The sequence below is a fragment of the Rhipicephalus sanguineus genome, chromosome 4 (assembly GCF_013339695.2).
Source record: "Rhipicephalus sanguineus isolate Rsan-2018 chromosome 4, BIME_Rsan_1.4, whole genome shotgun sequence".
Lineage (NCBI taxonomy): Eukaryota > Metazoa > Arthropoda > Arachnida > Ixodida > Ixodidae > Rhipicephalus > Rhipicephalus sanguineus.
The window spans coordinates 92,404,117-92,423,781 of NC_051179.1; the positions used below are offsets into that span (position 1 = coordinate 92,404,117).

A 19,665-nucleotide genomic window follows, 5' to 3' on the forward strand; every position below is an offset into this window, starting at 1 on the left:
TTGGCGGATAGCCCGCAGATTTTCAACACTTCTCACCCTGTGCCTAGCCAAATAGTTCAAATAAAGACGCTTCTAATCTATACCCAGCATTATAGGAGTTAGTCCTTAATTTATGTGCCTTCCTTTTATCTGAAGGTGGAAAAAGGCCTCTTTCCTTACTCTGAAATAACTTAAAAACACGCTTTCCACTTCGGTGTTGAAATGAAGAACCGGAAGTTTCTTGGGGTACAACACGTGCTGCTACTATCGCAGCCTTGAAACCTTCTATAGTTGACACACATGCTCCCGTTTTCTGCAACAGCTTTGCCAATCTCAGCCATGCATTTTACTGGCCCGATTATAAGGCCACATTGTGTCAATATTCCAAACTGTGTTGTTGGCTGTTCCTCTAGTGTTAATTCAGCACATCTGAAGTTTCATTGCACATTGATATGACCGCAACCCTGGTCATAACTTTGCTTTGTTGCTCCAATATAGGCTGCATTGCTCACTTTTATTTGATTTACATTTGATATGAACTGCTTACACTACAGGCTTTCACCAGTGGCAAAGCCAGGATTTTACTTGAGAAGAGGCGGCATTCTACAGCACCATGTGTGTACAGCCGCGTCCACGTCTGTGTAGAGCGTGTGAGCAGCTCGTTTTTTGCTCTGCGGGGCGACACCTTGCGGCAGTTGCGGGCTCCGGCGTGGCCAGCATGACTATTAGGTCACGCATACTCCCGATACACCACATCAGAGCCCAAAAATGCCGCAAGGTGTCGCCCTGCAGAGCAAAAACCGGCTGCTCACACGCTCTACACAGACGTGGACGCGGCTGTACATGTGTATGTAATGCTTATGCATAGAATGGGGCGTCAAAAATTGTGTTGCAATGTGTATGCACACCTCACAGACACGAGTGGCATTGGCAATGGTGCCAGCTCCCATACTGTAAAGTGTAATGCGTGTTCATTACTCATCAACCGTTAATAAATGAAGTGGATTTGTACTTCATCACCTTTCAACATGACGGAATGACGAATTTTGGCCAATTCGGATGCATCTGTCTTTACAAACCAATCTGTTGACTAGGGGCACCATAACCCCCATCTGTACTGGCCTCACTCAGACGAGCCTTGTTAGAACTTCTCTTCCACACTAGGAAGATGAAACTGAACTTTATAGCATTCTATTTGACGTCTTTTGGTGTTGCCACATGCCCATTTCGACAATGCACCCTTGTTTTCGGGCTTTGGATAACTATAAAAACATTTCTGTGGCACGATCTGCAGGTAAAGTTCAAGGTTCAAAATGGGCTTGGGCCTCTATCACATGAATCACATGGGAGACTATGTGCAAAATATCTTTCTAATTGACAAAATGCACGCTGTGAATATGTTGTTCACAAATACTTTCTTTGAAACTGATATGTGTGATATTCCCCTGCTGCTATCACTGCTTCATGCTTGAAGGAAAACTAAAATTTATTAGGTAGTGCTTAGTCGAGGAAAAGACAAAGTGCTCAACAGCTTATGCATGTACGAATGCACGTGTACTTATACACTTGACAGTTTCCCAGACGTCTCCAAGTTTCACTCCCAGATAAGCTGTAGAATATGCAGGCAGTGTTCAATTTTCGAAATATTATTCACTTAGTTTCCAGTAAGATAAGATTTGGGGAATGTTTTTCCAGACACTGTTCCACCTTCGTAGCTCTGAAGACGTATTCACTAGGCATGTGCGAAAAGTAAATGTTAGGGTCGAAGCGAATAGTGATTTGGTCAAATAATTTCAAAACGAATTCATATAGTATATATCACGTATTATAAAGAAAAATGAGCATGTATGTCATGACCCAACTAACCTGCACAATATTTTTTAAAACCGATTCAAGGTATGTGCAAACTTCATTCTTTTTGGTTCAAAGGGAAGTGGAAGCAACTTTGAATGATCACAGGATTTGACTTTCTATAGAATGCAAGTGATAACCGTAAAATACGTTACGTTTTAAAATTTACTATACTTAAAGCACATAAGCTGTTATAACAAGCTTTTAAACTTGAAGAATTATTAATCAATGTGAGTGTAATTTGTTCACTTAATCTTGAAGTGGGGCTTCGTGGCAGTACGGATTTCCCCTGGATAGGTGTATTCACGATATAGCACCCGGCCACTGCAGTGAAACCACCTTTAGAGGGAGTTACATGTGGTTTATAGATGCCTATACGTTCGTTTCGAATACTTCAAAATTTTTGATAACTTATATTAGTGTCGAAGCGAATTCGAATACTGTAATATTCGTTCGAATATTTGCACAAGCCTAGTATTCGCTATAAAAATCTGCGATGCCTAGGGCACAGCACACAAGGGACGGCGGAGCGCAGTGCCAGTTCACGCAAACGTCCCAGCAGCGAGAGCTGCAGTGCAACAAAGCACCCGAGACGACCGGAAGTGCACGAAACAATACGCTCTTTTATTATACATAATGCGAAAACAAGATAGACCAAGGCATTAAAATTAAGAACAACCAATGTTTCTGTGACAGTGGTGAGGGATGAGGTGGTGGTTGTGGTGGTGGCGGCGGCGATGAGAGGACAAACCCGAGGAAGAGAATAAGGACAGGGGAGGAAGGAAAGGTGCACAGTCTTCTCAGGTGAGGTACAACCGGTGATAGTCATTTGTGCCGAAGGGAGCGTTGCACTTGGGACACTTGCGCTGGCGGGTCTCGTAGCGTGTCTTGAGGCAGTCGTAGCAGAAGACGTGGAAGCATTTGATGAGCACTGCGTCCTTGCGTTTCACCTTACAGGAGGGACAGGTCAGTTGCTCCTGCGGGCAAAGAAACAAGGCAGTGTTACGGTGAGCCTCTCCTGCTGAGCTGACTTAACGAGTAGCCATCTGAAGGCTTCAGTGAGAACGGACAGTCGTAACCCAATACACTCAAACCTCGCTATAACGAACACGGATATAACGTATTATTGGTTATAACGAAGTAAATGAAGAATAGTGTTGTCAGAGACACAGTGTTACAAATAAACGTCTATAACGAATTTTCGGATATAACGAAGTTTTTTCGTGGCAGATGTGACTTTGTTATAATGAGGTTTGAGTGCACCACTCTGAAGCAACCTGCTAATGACTGTACGACTGTATCAAGTAAGAAAAAACAAGAAGAAGGTGTTTATCTCGCTGATGTTTATCTCTCGTGCCTGCTTCCCCTTTGTTCAATGTTAAGAAGATTGTAGTCTTCATTGCACATGTTAAGCAGTTATCTGTGGTATTGGATGTACGTAACATGCAACTGCACAAAGGCAGCACCAGGATGTAAGAACCTAGCTCTTGCAAAGAGTATAGGTCTTTCAAGTACGAATTTTTGCCTTAACCCTTTAACCATTTTGGACGAGCACAGCTCGTCCTTGCCAAACTGTGCCCAAATCGTTTTAGACGAGTGTGGCTCGTCCGCTTGAGATACACTCAAACCTCGATATAACGAACTCTAATATAACGAATTATCGGTTATAACGAAGTAAATGAAGAATAGTCTTGTCATGGATACAGTGTTACAAATAAACGTTTATAACAAATTTTCGGGTATAACAAAGTTATTTTCGTGGCAGATGTGACTTTGTTATAATGAGGTTTGAGTGTACTATCTCCCTCTGAGTGTTTTGCATGAGACTCGCTCGTTTCCAAGATAGTTTGTGCGTCGCTTTACATATGGCAATACCTCTTGGAAATTTCTTTTATTTTAACTGCCCTTTCACATTTTTTTGCAACTTGTGCCTAGAAAATGGCATCCAGTGAAGGCGACGCACGCGTAACTCGTGCATCTTCGTGGAAAAGAAACCTTTCATCATCGTCCAGCTCTTCAGGCAGTAATTATTCAGATACCGAAGTTTACTTCGATTCTGGAAGTGAAAGCGATAGTGATGATGTCACTGGGATTAGCAGTGCATCAGACAAGGAAGACGGCTCAGATGACACCTCATGAGCGTACGTCAATGGAGGGAGGTTGACACGAACGACATGCCCATCAAGCCTCTTCGGTTCTCATTTCTGGGTGTCCCCTAAGGCATTCCATACAGCATCGCCTGATGACTTGACGTGTTATGCTCACCAGTTTCTCGACGTAGACATTATTTCGCTAATCGTGAAAGAGACTTACAGGCCATGGAACAATGAAGTTCATTATGCTAATTTGACTTAATATACACTTCAATTTTTTTTGTCAAACAAACAAAAAAAAAAACAAAAAAGGAAAAGCTTTTTAGACAGAAAAACTCTCAAAAAACAAAGTGGCTAAGGCCTTAATGCACACGTCTAAGGCAGCTCAGAGGTAAATACACTTTGTACAAAATTAAAAAGCCCACGTTTTTGCCCAATATCGGTAACGAGAGCACAGCACACAAAACAACCGGTGAGACACCTTGTACGCACCTTGTACTCCTTGATCTCCTCCATGAGGACCTCGTCAGTGTTGGTGGCCAGCTCAAACTTTTTTGCCCGCTCGACCTTACGGCGTAGTGATAAGATCTCCTCTTGTAGCCTCTTGGTCTTGAAAGTCTCTTGTGACAGCACCGCTGTGCGATCGGTCACTATGCTCTGCAATGGACACAGGTGTGTGAGCAATGCCTCATCCACTATACAAGCGTGTTAAGGGGGGAAGAGGCACTTTGACATGAAGCATCTTTTTATTTAAGTTAGGATGATGAAAACTTCGGTGATCATGTATTTACATGTGTAAATATCAAATATGAACTCAGTTTTTATGTAGCCGTTACGACAATTTTTTAAATTAATCATTCATTAAAATTTCGTTTAATCACCTTTTTAATAAATTGGCTACTCGGATCCTGCTGAATTAAATGTCATTGCATTCTACAGTTATCAAAGAGTGCAAAAAGCAAATTTTATGGTTCTAGCTTTCCTACAACAAAAGTTATGAAGCTTCAAAGTCCGCCATTCGATTACAGAGAAAATGTATTTTGTTATTTACTCTCTTGTAAAAACTTACGCTTTATATAGTAACATATGACACTTTGTTGCACTCACTAAATATCCAGCTTTTCAGTAATACAAAAATGATCAAAATCGAGTGTACCAAAGCTGAGAAACGCTCGCTAAAAGAATGACAGGTGGCCAAAAAATTGAAACTGAGAAAAAAGCAAAAAACCAAACTCTGTATCTTCAAGGAGCGCTACACAAGTAAAAATGCTTTACTTTGCAAATAAATGCCTTAGAAGACACCAGGAGAGTAGCTTATCACATTTTCCAATCGAAACTGCCCCAGTGCATGTCATTTCAAGCAGTTTGTTGATTGCGGAGAAGTCGATGATGCCGTAGTTAGCCGCCGACGGGTCAGAGCCCTCGCACGCTGTTGCGAGCGTGCGCAGCTTGCGCTCGCTAGCGGAAGTTGCCGATAAGCCGGAGATATTATCTTCAGTCTTTTCCTGCTGTTGCGCACGATCGGCGCTAGTCAAGAACGTCGTGTCGATCCTTCTACCACGCTTCCTATCACTGACGTCGTCGAGGCGGCCGCCGACACAGGTGAAGTCGGCATTTCGACCGATGAATCGCGTTCCGCCACCACGCCGTCCTCCGCTGGATGCGCTTCTGATGCACCCGAGCCGTGATCTCGCTTTTTTTTTTCGAATTTATGAGCGCTGCGCAACTTTCGATATGGCTTCGCCACGATCAAAGTTCCAAAACGCGGCCGAGAGCGTAGGCCTAATTCACTCCCGGCGGCTGCGGCGCACTTCGTGCCAGCAAGCCGCCGCAACGTGCAGTCTTTGTTGAGGATGATAAAAACGCCTGCTCCAGTTTCTTGCCAGCTTGCGCGGGTTGGAACTTTACGGACGTAAATCGACGAGGACAACACAGTTATACCACGGCGACATCAACTTGCCGCTTTGCGTGCACTGTAGCAGACAGCGCGGGAGGCCCGACGAATCGGAAGGCGTTATTTAGTCACGTGGGCTCACTGTGCCAATAGGCTCACGCGGAGGGACCTTTTTTTGGCGCGGATTTTCTACGTGAATTCTGAGTGGACGGAAACAAGGGCGGCGGGATATTCAAGAAAAAGCGCAGCTCTTTCGAATGCGACCAAGATGGCTGCCGTAGGTAACGTAGAACGGCAACAGCGCGGCGCTGAATAAGCCTGTTTTTTACGCGTTCATCGCTAAAAATTTAGCTCGCTGATGGCACATAAAATGCTGTCACGGCTAAAATACTGATCTAAGACGCATGAAAATTGGCGAGGTTATGCATCAGTAGCGGCAGAATCCAAATAAAACATTTTCAAAAATTCGATTTTTTTTCTGATTTTCGGTCTCAAAGACCCGCTTCCCCCCTTAAGGGCTGTTAAAGACAGGTAAAGTGCACATAATGTAGCAACCCCGGCCTTCCAAAGATCAAGCGTTATGTGTGTGCACAAAAATTACTATGCAGAACAGTATGTGGAAGAGCAATGTGTACAACAATACTCAAATGAGATGGAATCCCTACTTGACCTCATCAGAACTCAATCCTTGATTGCTGAACAATACAAAGCTCCACCATAACACTTAACAAGTGTTCCGTCAACCTTCACAAAATGCATAACACTGACTGTTAGTCCTGGCTGCAAACACTTACTCTCAAGTACAATGCCACCAGTCAAAGATTATGTAATGTGCCGACCTCTCTGTCATTAACTGTTTGTGCTGTCTGGCACGAAATCAGAGCAAGGTAAAAACGCAGACCCCTGCACGAGCCGATACAGGCGAGTTGCTCACCTGGGCGTCCCTGAGCTGTGCCAGGTATTTCTCCAAATGCAGCTTGAGGTCGGCTGCCGACTGGGCTGACTCGACAGCTTTGCGACGGTGCACCTCTGCGGCTTGTTGCCTCAGGCTGAGCTCCTTCTCGACGGTTGACAGGCTGTTTTGCAGCAGACGCTCCTTCTCTTCAAGTTTGCGCACCACCTGGTTCTGGGCTCCCACCTGTTTGTTGCATGTAAAACAAGCGCTCAGTTTTTGTCACGTTTCACTACCACGGCTGCAGCAAATAGAGCTTCTGCACTTCCAAGTAGTGCACGTCACGAAAAATATTTAGGCTCTCTTCGAGTAAATACGGTACAATGCCTGGTTAATATCTCATGGAAACCTTTGCAGTCTTTCTACTGCACGACACAATGCCTGCCCTACTTTGCAAGAGCCTCCTGGAAACAGCAGTGAGCACCTAGCGTGGATGCGTGAGGAACCACCCACTCACTGACCTGTTCTTGGAGGCGCGCAGCCTGCTCCATGAGCGCCACCTTCTCGTCCTGCAGCAGCTTGTGCACCTGGGTGGACTTGATGCGCTCCGACATAAGCTTGAAGTTGGCATCGTCCTTCTCGCGTAGCTGCTGCAACAGCCGCAGGTTCTGCTCCTGCATGTCCTCGAATGCTTGGCCCGTCACCTCCATCTCGCTCAGCAGGGCTTCCTCTTCCTGCTTTTGGGCAGCCAGGCTCTTGTGCAGGTTGTTCACCGTCTCCTCCAGGGCGCGAATCTTCTTCATGGCGTCCTCGTCGGCCAGCTTGCGCCGCTCCTTGCGCTCGTGCTCCACCAGCTTCTTCAGCTGCTGCCGGTGCTCCTCGGCCTCGGCGCGCGCTTTCTTCTCGGCCGCCATGAGCTGCAGTCACAAAGGCACAGAAGTAGGGCGACGATTGGCGCACGAAGACAAAGGATGCAGATTTGTTTCAGCTAGGGGTGTGCGAATATTCGAAATTTCGAATATTTTTCTAATAGTGTTTGCTATTCGATTCAATTCGCACTAGAATTTTACTATTCGAACTATTCGAACTTCCCCAAAACAAATACAGTCAACGTTCGATTAAAAGTGACCCCTTCAGATTTTCAATATGCTTCACCTCATTACACTCTCGTATTGCGGCAAAGCTGCCTTTCAAGCTCCATTACGGTCGCAAATGAATTAACCCAAGAAAACGCTGGTTCCAACATGGAAATGAAAGATGTGGCAGAGTTAGGCGCTCAATTAATGCTGTTTTGGGCCTGAAATTCGGGCAGGAAGTCCGAAAAATCGGACGCCGAAGTTTTTTAGCACCCAAAATATCAGATGTTCTTATATATCGACGTCTACGACGCAGATTTGGAACTCCGGACTTGAAGGGAGCACACCCTTGTCCGCCCACATCAGTTGGGCCTCCACAGAAGTTGAAAGAGGAGGAGAGGCTGAGGAAATGGCATCTTTGCCTATCACGTGCAAAGTGTTGTCGGAAACACTTTGGTTGCACTAAATCATGTACATAAATAGAATTCGGCCTCTACATTCCCTCATTTTTGATAAGACAACTATGAAACACCACCCCGCCAGTCCTTCAACAACCTAGCGAAAAGAAACACTTTCATGTTGCTATCTCATAAGAATATGCTTAGGAATCCTAACTTGTTTTTCTGCAATTTGACTTCGAAGTATTCGAAAAATATTCTAGAAATATTCGAGAAATATTCGAAAAATATTCGATTCGATTCGCACTCACACTTTAATATTCGAATTCGCTTCGCACCCAAAATATTGCTATTCGCACAGCTCTAGTTTCAGCACGACAAGACGTAGAGGAGGAGGAGAAACACAACGCTCATCTCGCGTGTTTTTTTTTAGCCTAAACAATTACACCACCACACCAATCGGCCCAACTTTCAACCCTGAACGATGTGCTATGTGTACCTGTCTCTCCCAGAGTTACACGACAACCTAATAATAATAATATCTGGGGTTTAACGTCCCAAAACCACGACATGATTATGAGAGACCGTAGTGGAGGGCTCCGGAAATTTCCACGACCTGGAGTTCTTTAACGCGCACCTAAATCTAAGTACGAGGGCCTCAAACATTTTCGGCTCCATCGAAAATACAGCCACCGCGGCTGGGATTTGATCCCACAACCTTCGGGTCAGCAGTCGAGTGACATAACTACTAGACCACTGTGGCAGGGCGAGTTACACGTCAACCAATATTTCAGCATTGGTAAAGGTGCACTGCTTATATACACTATCGAGCCATCGTGACATGTCTGCACTAAAGGGTTTGTCAATGCCGAGAGTGCACTCAGCATTTAGGAAAAGTAACTGGTAGGAAAAGCTGGGAAAACCAGCTTGGGTTAGACGATTTCAAGGCTGCCATCGCTCAACATGATTGTACCAGAGAGAAAGACTGAATGTGCATTTCTGAGGGAAGGCACACAGGCTATCCTTCTTGAGGACTTTCAGAAAAAGCAAGAAAAAAAAAAATGTTACAGTGGGTGACAATGAGGATAGAGTCAAAGAGTGCCACTAGAGCATGTGCCCACACCAGTACTGCTTGTACAAGAGGAGCAAGGCCAGCATGGCCTGGAAACAATGCACTGCACTGCACCCAATGTTGCTGAGCAATCCGGTACACATAACCACATTTGAATACTGAGACAGCACACACAACACCTGAACTACGAAAAAGGACAGGGAACGAGTATTGTCTCTTCTCACAGCCCGTACAGGGCAGTGTCGTTTCGATATCAATTAACACGAGATTAGCTTTATTCTGCTCACCTGAACCTTGTCCCTCTGCTCCTTTGGCGCCCCCTTGTACATGTCCAGTAGAAGTTTCAGTTCCCTTTGGGCCTCTTGCGACTTCCTGCAAAAGCAGACACCTCCACATCTCAGGCACGTGCTCGACTACGAGCGTGGCACGGACCTTACATGAACGCAATGTTCGCAGCAGTTCTTGTGCAGAAAAGAAAAAAAAAAGACTTGAACAGTTGCTTTAGAACTTCACAGGACCCTGGCAAGGCATCTGAGAAAGGCAATGTTACAGTAAACCCTCAATACATTTATATACCACCGGGACAGGAGCGAATGGCCTCTCTTGCGAACGTCTTGCCGTCAAAAGGCCAGACAGGCAGCCACTTCTAACCTGTTTGCCCCCCAATTCAGGGGAAGTGAATGGTGCTGTGGGCTTTCACTGTGTTTTATCTAACTCCCGCGGCAGAGGTATCTCAATGGACTGCACAATGTTGATTCTTCATCTTGAGAGATGAAGAGACATGGGCAGCTTGCGATGGCTCTGCACTGAAAAGGTGGCTCCGTCCGTCACAACTAGGGCAAAACAGACTGCATAGAGGCAGGTGGTGCCATCGTTCCATTGCAGAGAAATCGCCCTTCTTTTGAGCTACATCACAGACAGGAGCAATTGTCAATGCCGTCTGACAAGCACTGCAGCAATGGCTGCCCATTGTTCAAGAGGAGCTGTTGGCTGCGATGGCAGCAGCAGCGTATGCGCTCTTGCACTGCCAATGTGCTTTCTTTTTCTAGCACCCATTATGGGGACCAGAATATTGCATGAAGCAAACTTGAAACTTCTTTCATTGTTCCTACAGCAATTGGGGGCTGCAGTTTCTGTGGTGGTAACCTAGATTGGTGCAAAATTGAAACGGTCCAAACATTGCTTCTTTACATTATCTGATGAGTATGTGTGGATAATGTCACTCTCAACTGGACAACCGGCAGTTGAAATTGTTCAAATGGTTAATTATGAGACCATGCTTACATCAGTCTTTCTACTCCAAGACTCCGGTAACTGTTGTTACACCCCTAATGATGGGAACAGAGACTACTGACGCAAATTATTTGGTTTGTGGTCAACCTATAAAATACTTCCCCATGTCTCGTTCTTATGTAATAAACCCTGCGTTCAATCTTTTGGTTCAGTACCAAAAACATTCATTCGACAGATTGGTACAGACAGGTGTTCTGTGATTGCTCAATCTTCAAAGAACTTGCACTGCACTGCACATCGCAATCAGCTTAGTCATGCTGCCAATATTCCATTCAGCAAAAGCTGCTTACACGTGGGCTTTCTCCATAGCACTTAATAAGTGCAGAGGCTTTACTCTTTAAGAGCAGCATGTGGACATAGCTTCTGAAGACTATGCATGCCTCCTCTGTTATTTGATTACAACATTACAGCAAAAAAGTTCCACTGTCTAGCCAAGCTTGCAGATACTTTACGGGAAAATGCAAGCAGATCCAGCTATCGATGACTGTCAATGATCACTGATGAGAGGTTAATGTCACATCGATGGTCAACTACTAAAGGTTCATGCCGAAAAACTGTACAACGTAGGGCAATCTTGTAGAAGTTCAGGGAAAGATGGAATCTTGAAGTGATGAGAAATCCTTGGAACACAGCGGCTGCAGCCTTGAAGAAGACAAGACAGCTTGTCGAAACATCGGCTCCAGCGACACCCCGTGTTCAAGGATTTCTCATGGGGCTATACTGCCTCACCAACACGTCTACATTGCCTGTATACAGCATTTGCAGAGCACGCACGATACAGTAGAACCTCAGTGATGCAATCATGGCTCGTACAAACACCCAAGTGGTAAGAAAATAATAAAAATAAAGGACAGCGGCTCTAAAATTTTCTGGCCTTCATATATCGCGTGCAAAGCGCTCCTTAAGTCACTTTTGCCGCAATACTCTGTTGTCATGCGGAAAAGCGTACTAAGATTCGGAAGGGGCTACTAGGTGTCATAGGTCACAACACACCTGGTTCTATAATTACACACGCGCGCAAGCGCCGTATATATACGAGTACAAGTTTGTATCACCAAGGTTTTACTGTATGTAGTAGCAGCCCATTCAACTGTCGCGAGATTAGTGCTGCAGAAGCACGGGCACACAGAAACGGACTGACGCATACGCACTGCTTGCTCAGATGAAAGTACCCCTCCTCTTTACTGGGCCCAAACATATATAGGCACACACGCACACAACTTACAGGGGGTGCCACACTATGGTGGCAGCCTAACAAAAGGGCTGAACTTTGGTGAACTCGACAACAATAACAATGCTTTCAATGCTCAATGAACGTTTTCTTCCCAGGATGACAGGTGCCTTGCACAAGGCCATCCATGCACGTATTCTTTGCCCCCGTCAATAAAAGAAAAAAAGGCCGACTGGCTTCTCTTATAAATGAACAAGTCCCCCAAAGGAAGCACGAGGCAAGAAAGAAAAAAAAGAGAGAGAGAGGGCACGTGGGGGGAACGCACTTGAGCTGCGCCTTGAGGTCGCGTATGATGTCTGCGTCGCTCTTGCCTTTCTCCCGCTCGGGAATCGGCTCTTCCTCGGCCCTGCAGTCTTCCTCGTGGCGCGACATGGGCGTGTCCTCCCCGCTGCGTCCACCACCAGCTCCCGAGCCGCCGGCGCTGCCTCCCGACCCCACCGTGCTCGTGCTGGCACCCAACGACATTGGCGTCGCAGGCGCGTCATCGCTACGTGTGGAGCCGCCCTCGCCCGATGACGACGGTGCTGATGGGGGAGCGGAGGCGGAGGTCACAGCCACATTAGACATCTCCAGCATCTGCCTCAGCTGTAGGGGAAGAGGGGAAGAAACGAGAAGAAATGCAGATTCATTTCACGTCAGCTAGCATGAGTGCTTTGTGGTGTAGGACACCCCATTTGTGAACACAAAGTCCATCAAGCGAGAAGAAACCAACACACTACATCGCACATCTTTGCTTCACACATACCCCTACGTATTTACATATTCATACGTGCCAACTCTCTCGATTTGCCCGGGAAACTCCCAATTTCTGACCCGTCTTCCTGGTTGTACCATCACGGCCATAAATTTCCCGATAAACTGCCTCAACCCAATTTCGAAAAAATGAACAAGTGCAGCATAATAAGAACTGGTCATGTAAACAACACGAACTTATTTACATGGCACACCAAAGAAAAGAGAATGTCCACGTAGATTGAACGGTTCGCTGGCCACTGCTGTTTCCCGTCGTCCGCCAGGCTCTCTTCCTTTCACCAGAAACACACAAACACACACACACCCCAACCACTGACACTGGTAGGCACGTCCCCCGTTAGGAGAAGGCACAGTAACAGCAGAGAGGCTGGAACGCTTCTGTAGTAACAGTGTTTCAGTTAGGCGGCAGGCCCGCTCCGAATGTTCCAAGGCCACGAGTGCGGGGGCCGCATGCTGGACAATTTTGTTGACCGATCACAGGCGTCATCAGAAACAATCTTTTTATGGCCCCCTACCCTCGCCCCAGGACGAGTCTCCCGATTTCAGAAATCCCTAGGTTGGCAGGTACGCATATTCACGACAAGTCATGAAGGAGGAAAGAAAAAAAAAGGACGAAACACATATACACGTATACGTGATCAACAAAGGCGCAACTGCAAAAGTTGGCCTAATTCTTTTAAACATGCTCCTGCTTTCAACTACCTTGACTCTATATAATTCTTTCTTGATACTATATTGTTTTTATTTTGACGTTCGTTGTCAGGTACACTAACACGCTTGTCACCCAAATGCAGATTATGCCTGCTCAACGATCGCTACGCTACACACCACAGGTACTGCAACAGAAGAAACATTCCACGTCGCAAGTCGGCATTACATGAAGACATCACGCACTGATAGTGAAAGTAGAACAAGACCACAAAAGTTTGTAACAGCGTTCAACGGTGCTTACCATGCAGCAAAGCTTTTGTAGTGAGACATGCACACATGAAGGACAAGCAATGAAGAAAAAAAAGCAGGGGAACAGAGCACAACTAGAAGCAACATGCTAGTCCATGTCAGACGTTTACGCATATGCACACACCAAGACAATATGCACGAATAAAACAGGAAAACACAAAGAAATAAGTCAACACAGTATACGGAAACCCTGAAATACACAGAAAAAGCGTGACCAATTAAAGTACTACTTATTGAGCTATGCGAGTTCTACAGCGAAAATAACATTGAGCCCATCTATACTTACACCACTACACATTGCTATACTTACATTGCTGGTAACTGTCATGTGACAAAAGAGAAACGCAAATGGCAATAAGACATCAGAGCAGGGACAACACGAATTGCTGGCAAGTGCCCATTACACACATAGATGGTCATGCCACACCATAGTGCCCCTAAAAGTGGTTATTCTGCAGCGTAAGACAACTGCACCTTTTTATTTTTAGTCTGTCGATTCCGCTAAAGGCTCCTAGAAGAAAAAGCCCAGCAGGCTTATCAGCCTGCCAGTTATCACCTCTGAATTTGCATACCACACATGCGCACGGAGTTGCCAGACATAAGGTATTACTCATATAGGGCTTGGTATTACTCATATAGAGAATGAAAATGTGTTTCGCCAAGCAACACACTCGTGCTCAGGCGCCAGTTAATTTCCACAGGCTGCTACTAGGTGGCACTAGTTACCTGGTCCCTGTCTTGTCAACCATGTCATCATGACTGCATCATGCCAGATCACATGGCACAGACTGCTTGATTTAAAATTCAGGACTGTACTGAGGTGCACTCAATTGCCCCAAGAAGTGTGCTCATGTATTTTGAACGCGACATCTGGTTTCACTTGAGGCCGCCAACAAGAGCTTCAAGGTGACTGGACTATCAGACAGTGCTTGGTGACACTGAGGACAAGCAGCACTGGGAGAGCGTAGATGAGGTGAGCTCATCAAATGACAAAGGCAACAGAAGTTACCGTGCTGACTGAGTGAGAGCGTTCACAGTCAACTGGCAGCGGCAGCATTATTCTGCACGGCACTCTGACCCAACCTCGTGTAAAACCCACACTGTGTGAGAAATCCAAGAAAGAAAAGTACAGGCTTTTTACCTGAGTAAACGAGGTAGTATATTAACAAGCCAACCACAAAACCTTCACTCGCTAGTTTTGAGCCGCACGCTGACGTGATAAGCTGCATACAGTGGTGGTCCAGCCAGTTTATGATTTGGAGCAATTTTTGGAGCAGGAAAAAGTCTGTTTTGGAGCAAATTTGTAGCAGGAGGAACTGTTGTTTGGAGCAGGTTTGGAGCAGCCAAAGCGGAATTTAGGATCACTTGGAGCAGAACATGTCTATATTTTCGGTGAATATTCTTATTAGAGTGCGTACAGGAAATGCTGCTGCAATGTAAACAAGGAGACAAGGCCAACAGGCAGAGAGCAGCCATTAATCAGGTTCTTAGCACGAAAGAGTGTCACATTCTGGCTTCACTGCACTGCACAAGATGTGCATTGAAGTGAAGCGTCAGTGACAAAGCAAGCATGGCACATACGGTTTCTGCAAATGACAGGTGTCATAAGGTCATTCCAAAAAGAAAAAAAAAATCCTAACCAGAAAACCAGCAGTCTAACAATTAAAGAAATAAGACTAACTTATTGCAAACGAAAACATACTGTTTGAAGTTGCCTGCATAGATGGTGCATTCAATAATCGCCACAACCCACAAGGGATGATGCTCCATCGTACTCAATAACTATTAGAAGCAGGAAAACTGAGCGACATTCTCCTTTCACTTTTAAGGACTTTGGGTTGAGCTCTTACTTCCGGTTCTCCAAATATTCAGAAAAAGTCTTCTAAAAAATAAAACTGATACAAAGTAAGCTTGTACGAAGGGGCGGGGTCAGTGATCATTTCAAGCATGAAAGGGAAGGGGGGATGCTCTTCTTCAAGGCAACCGTGAGACAGGTCCACATGTTGAACCCTTGGCTTTAGCAACACCTCGTGTTCGCGAATTTTTAAAATTAATATGCTGTCAAGCTACTATTGGTAGGTGTGAGTCCCCATGCTACTCACATGGTTGAGGAAGAACTGTGGCATCCCACTGACAGGCAAGATGATAAAGGACAACCGCTTGTTTAGGTGGAAGAAATGCCACAGCTTTTTTTTTTTTGCTTTTTTCAGCAAGTGCGTAGGACTAATGTGACTACATTCGGTCTGTTTCTTTAATTTACAGTTTTGCATTGCACTTTGGACTTAACGAAATCACTGCACGGCGCAGTTTGGTAGTCCGTGAACAGAGAGAAAAAGTCGCGCGGCAGCGCCGCTCAATGCTTGTCAATGTGAGATTTGCGAACAAACGCTGCGCACACTCCCAAGCGTAGTTTTCAGCAAGCAGGAGGAAATCAGTTGGAAAGCTTTGCAAGCTGGGGAAACTTTTTTTGTCGATTGACGACAACACTGGTTGTCCTAATGGCGTTTAGGACGCGTGAGGCCACTGGTTCTCTATTTGTGGCTGACTGCGCGGCTCAATTTCTAGATGCCCTGGCTTGCCACCGCGTTACGCCAGTTTTGCAATCAAGCCGCGCGACGAGCGTTAGGCCACGTGCGAGCAGCAGCAGCAGCGCAACATCATGCCAGACGCGCTCTATGTGGGCATTTAGGCTTAGCTTTACGAGAGGCATACTGAAAAACGTTGCGCAGCGCAATTAGGAGGCATCTATTTAAAAAAAAAATTTTTTTTTTGAGAATTATCAAACTTTTTCACGGCCGAATCTTCATTTGCGTGAAGACGGCGTTTACAGCGCCGATAGCTGCTGCCGCCTGGCCGGGGTGGGTACATTGCAGTACGCGGAGCGACTCGCGAACGAAGAAAAAACACTTTTCGAAGTGTTAAACATCGCCAGTTCCCTATCAAATAAGAGAGACTATCAACGGCACGCTAAACTTTCAACAACGGAGACACACACGGCGACGCCGACTTTGGTTAAGCTGAATATAATGACGAAAAGCACATCGCTGGAATGGAGCGAGTGGAGGGCAGCAGTGGCATTATGGAAAAGCTCTAGTGGTGTTTGTTGCGACCAAGAATATTTTGGGTCATAAACAATACTATGCCATGTAAACAGGTGGACTAGTGAACTTTGGCGCAGTTGGCGCAAGCTGTACTCGAATGTACGCAGCAAGGCGCAGGGATTGTAGCAAAATGCGCAATTGGTGCAGTTGGACCGCCACTGTGCACATTGTGCGGTTCCCTTGGGAATTGCCAAGCTTCCAGTCAACATACGTGAACTTGTCTTTACGCACCGCGGTAGCCCCAGCTAAGAAGGCACCGGGTTTTAATTACCTTCACGTCCCACATGATTTCAGTAATACATGTAGCGGGCACTACAACAGAAAACAATCTGAAAATTCCCACGGTAAGTAGCTAGACCACCACTACGAACTGTGTGCTATGCGACTGTTCCAAGACATAATGTGCCCTCTCCTTCAGAGAGGTGTCCATAAAGATGAAGAAGGAGGTAGCCACATCACTTGATGGTTTCAATCACCACTCTAAAACCTTCTATAAAGTTCAATTCGTCCACTTTTCTGTGCTACACAACATGCAGTCAACAAAAAAAGCTGTCCTGTCATTAAGTATGATGCCGGTCGAAACAGGCACCAATGTTCCAAAGTAAATTGGTCACAATCTGAAACACTCTTAATGACGTCAATATTGACCCCCCCATCTCCCCCATCGACGGGCAGGGCAAGTCATTAAAGGGACACTAAAGAGCAAAACAATTTTTCTCACATTAGTAAAGTAGTCTTTCACGATACCAAAAACACCATGCTTGCTGCGAGAAGACGCTTAATAAGCGAGAAAACGCGCAAAAATAAAATGCAGGTGGCGGCGCCACCTTTGAATTCCCGCACCATTTGCCGTAACGCCACATATTTTTGACGGCGCCTCCTTGGGGCCTACGTAGTTCCTAATCGGTTAAATCCAAGTACATTGTCCTCTGAGGGGGCCAGAGACTTGACATAACGAGTTTGTGAAAATTTCGTCGAACCAGTGGCGCCAAAATACGTTAAATGCTCTTTGAAATCTTTTACGTCACCAATTACAAAGTTCGGCGCGAAATTTAAAAATGAAACTTTGAACTTGGTTTTCTCCTCTAATAATAAACCTATGGTGGTGAAATAAGCTACACAAGAGTTCTCCGAGCACACTTTATCAATCTAAACCAATTCACTGTTTCTCTTTAGTGTCCCTTTAAAGGGATACTGAAGAGGTAAATGATTTTTCTATTATTAGTAAATTACTCTTCCAAAATCACCATGCTTGCCACAAGAAGGCGCTTGGTGAGCGAGAAAAGGCACAGAAAAAAAAGAAAGAAGGATACCCAACGCTGACCAAACCCACCAAACGCCGAGACATCATAGATTTTTGACGGTGTCTACACGGGCCTACTTAGCTCCTAATCGGTAAAAATGAGGTAGATTGACCTCCGAGGGGGCCATAGACTCAACAGACAAAGTTTCAGGAAATTTCGTTGAGCCAATGTCGCCAAAGTATGACAACTACACTTTGAAATCCGTGTCATAACGCATGGAGATTTCGGCGCAAAATTGTAAAATGGTACTTTGATCTTGATTTTCTTCCCTATTAATAAACCTATGATGGTGAAATTAACGACATTAGAGTTCTCAGAGAGCACTTTATCAATCTAGACCGATTCATTGTTTCACTTTAGTGTCCCTTTAAGTGCTGCAGCACAGGTCGTGCGATAGGAGACCGTGAACGAGCAGTCCATATACAACTGCACATGCACAAACCCAGAGCTGACGACACAAGAGAGTGCCGTAAAAACCCGCGTATAGCTCAGACCCGCATATAGTCCAAGGTGTGTTTTGGGGATAGCAAACGTGAGAAAAAAAGTTTTCACGTGAATATAGTCCGAGGAAAACAGAAACTGAATACACTGATTTACACACTTATTCATCGTCGTCTGACACGCTTCTCTTCCGAAGCTCCCTCGTCGGAGATGTCCTCCCACAGCACCTCATCTACAGTGCCATCAAGGACGTTTTAAGATCGAGCACTTTTTGAAGGCACGACAAACGAGCGCCTCGGGAAGGCAGGCCCAAGCCTCGGCGATCCACGAGCACAGCATTGCTGGCAAGGCCCGTTTCAGCCGTCTGGCTGGAGTCACTTCCGGCTTTCCAGACCTCATCCACTCACATATACGGGCGCTTGATGTGGTCCTTAAATGGTTTTTTGAGGCACACATCAAGAGGCTGCAGCTGGGATGGATGACAACGACCTCAATGCGGGAGTCGCGCAGCAGTCGCTTCACGGAGTCCGCTAGATGACATCGTGATAATGTCATCTAGCAGCCGTCATGATGTGCGCAAAGTGGTTGCAATGGACACTGTTGCACGCCTGTAGGTCTGTAGGACTAACGCTACCTAACGCAGAAGTGTACAGACACCTGATGATGATGATGATGATGATAGCACCACGCAATGCCAAAACCAAAACTGTGAATTCAGGCAGAAAATTCTTGGGATCAGCATATAGTACGGGGCAGAAATTTTCATCATAAGATCTAGAAAAAAAAAAAAAAAACCGGACTATACACGGGTTTTTACGGTATATGGCGTACGCAGGCTCGTGTTGCGGACACAGCTTTTGCATATGCAACAAGAAAAATACTGCACATACAGGTGATAACACACGCACGTGGAAAAAAGAAAGATAAAAAAATTATACGCAAGTGCTGGGAGAGTTGCTCACCCTCTGCGTCTCCGATTGGGCCTCGCGAAGCTTGCGCTTGCTGCGGGAGATTTCACTCTTGAGCTGCCTGTTGTGGCTCTGCAGGCTCGTTATAATGTGCCGCATCTCCCGGTTGAGTGGCTGAGCCTGCTCGCTGGACACCGACGACGATTCAAACTCGATGCGCAGATTCTCGTACTCCCGACGAATCTGCATGCGCACGTGGCGGGTCTCACTCTGCAGCTCTGCTTTGTGCTACCTTACTTCTAAGACTATAGCTGGGTTATGACAGACAGGCCAGTACCGCATCATGATGAGCACATTAAATTGCAACTGTCACCACCTGACGAATACAGCTTGTTATTGTTAGTTAAGCCTCGCTTCAG

At 45.7% G+C, this 19,665-nt stretch overlaps 1 protein-coding gene across 3 annotated transcripts in view; it reads right to left on the reverse strand.

Annotated features, from left to right (window-relative positions):
• Positions 1-2,433: 2,433 nt before the first annotated feature.
• LOC119390432 (E3 ubiquitin-protein ligase Bre1) overlaps positions 2,434-19,665 on the reverse strand; it is a 37,651-nt gene continuing 20,419 nt past the window's right edge. For all 3 annotated transcript variants that reach the window (XM_037658051.2, XM_037658052.2, XM_049414837.1), the window contains exons 9-15: positions 19,301-19,489; positions 12,045-12,364; positions 9,543-9,627; positions 7,231-7,626; positions 6,752-6,955; positions 4,416-4,580; positions 2,434-2,807 (exon numbers count right to left, since the gene is read on the reverse strand). In XM_037658051.2, coding sequence (XP_037513979.1) covers positions 2,631-2,807; positions 4,416-4,580; positions 6,752-6,955; positions 7,231-7,626; positions 9,543-9,627; positions 12,045-12,364; positions 19,301-19,489 — 1,536 coding nt within the window. In that variant the 3' untranslated portion in view covers positions 2,434-2,630. The remainder of the gene's footprint in view (positions 2,808-4,415; positions 4,581-6,751; positions 6,956-7,230; positions 7,627-9,542; positions 9,628-12,044; positions 12,365-19,300; positions 19,490-19,665) is intronic.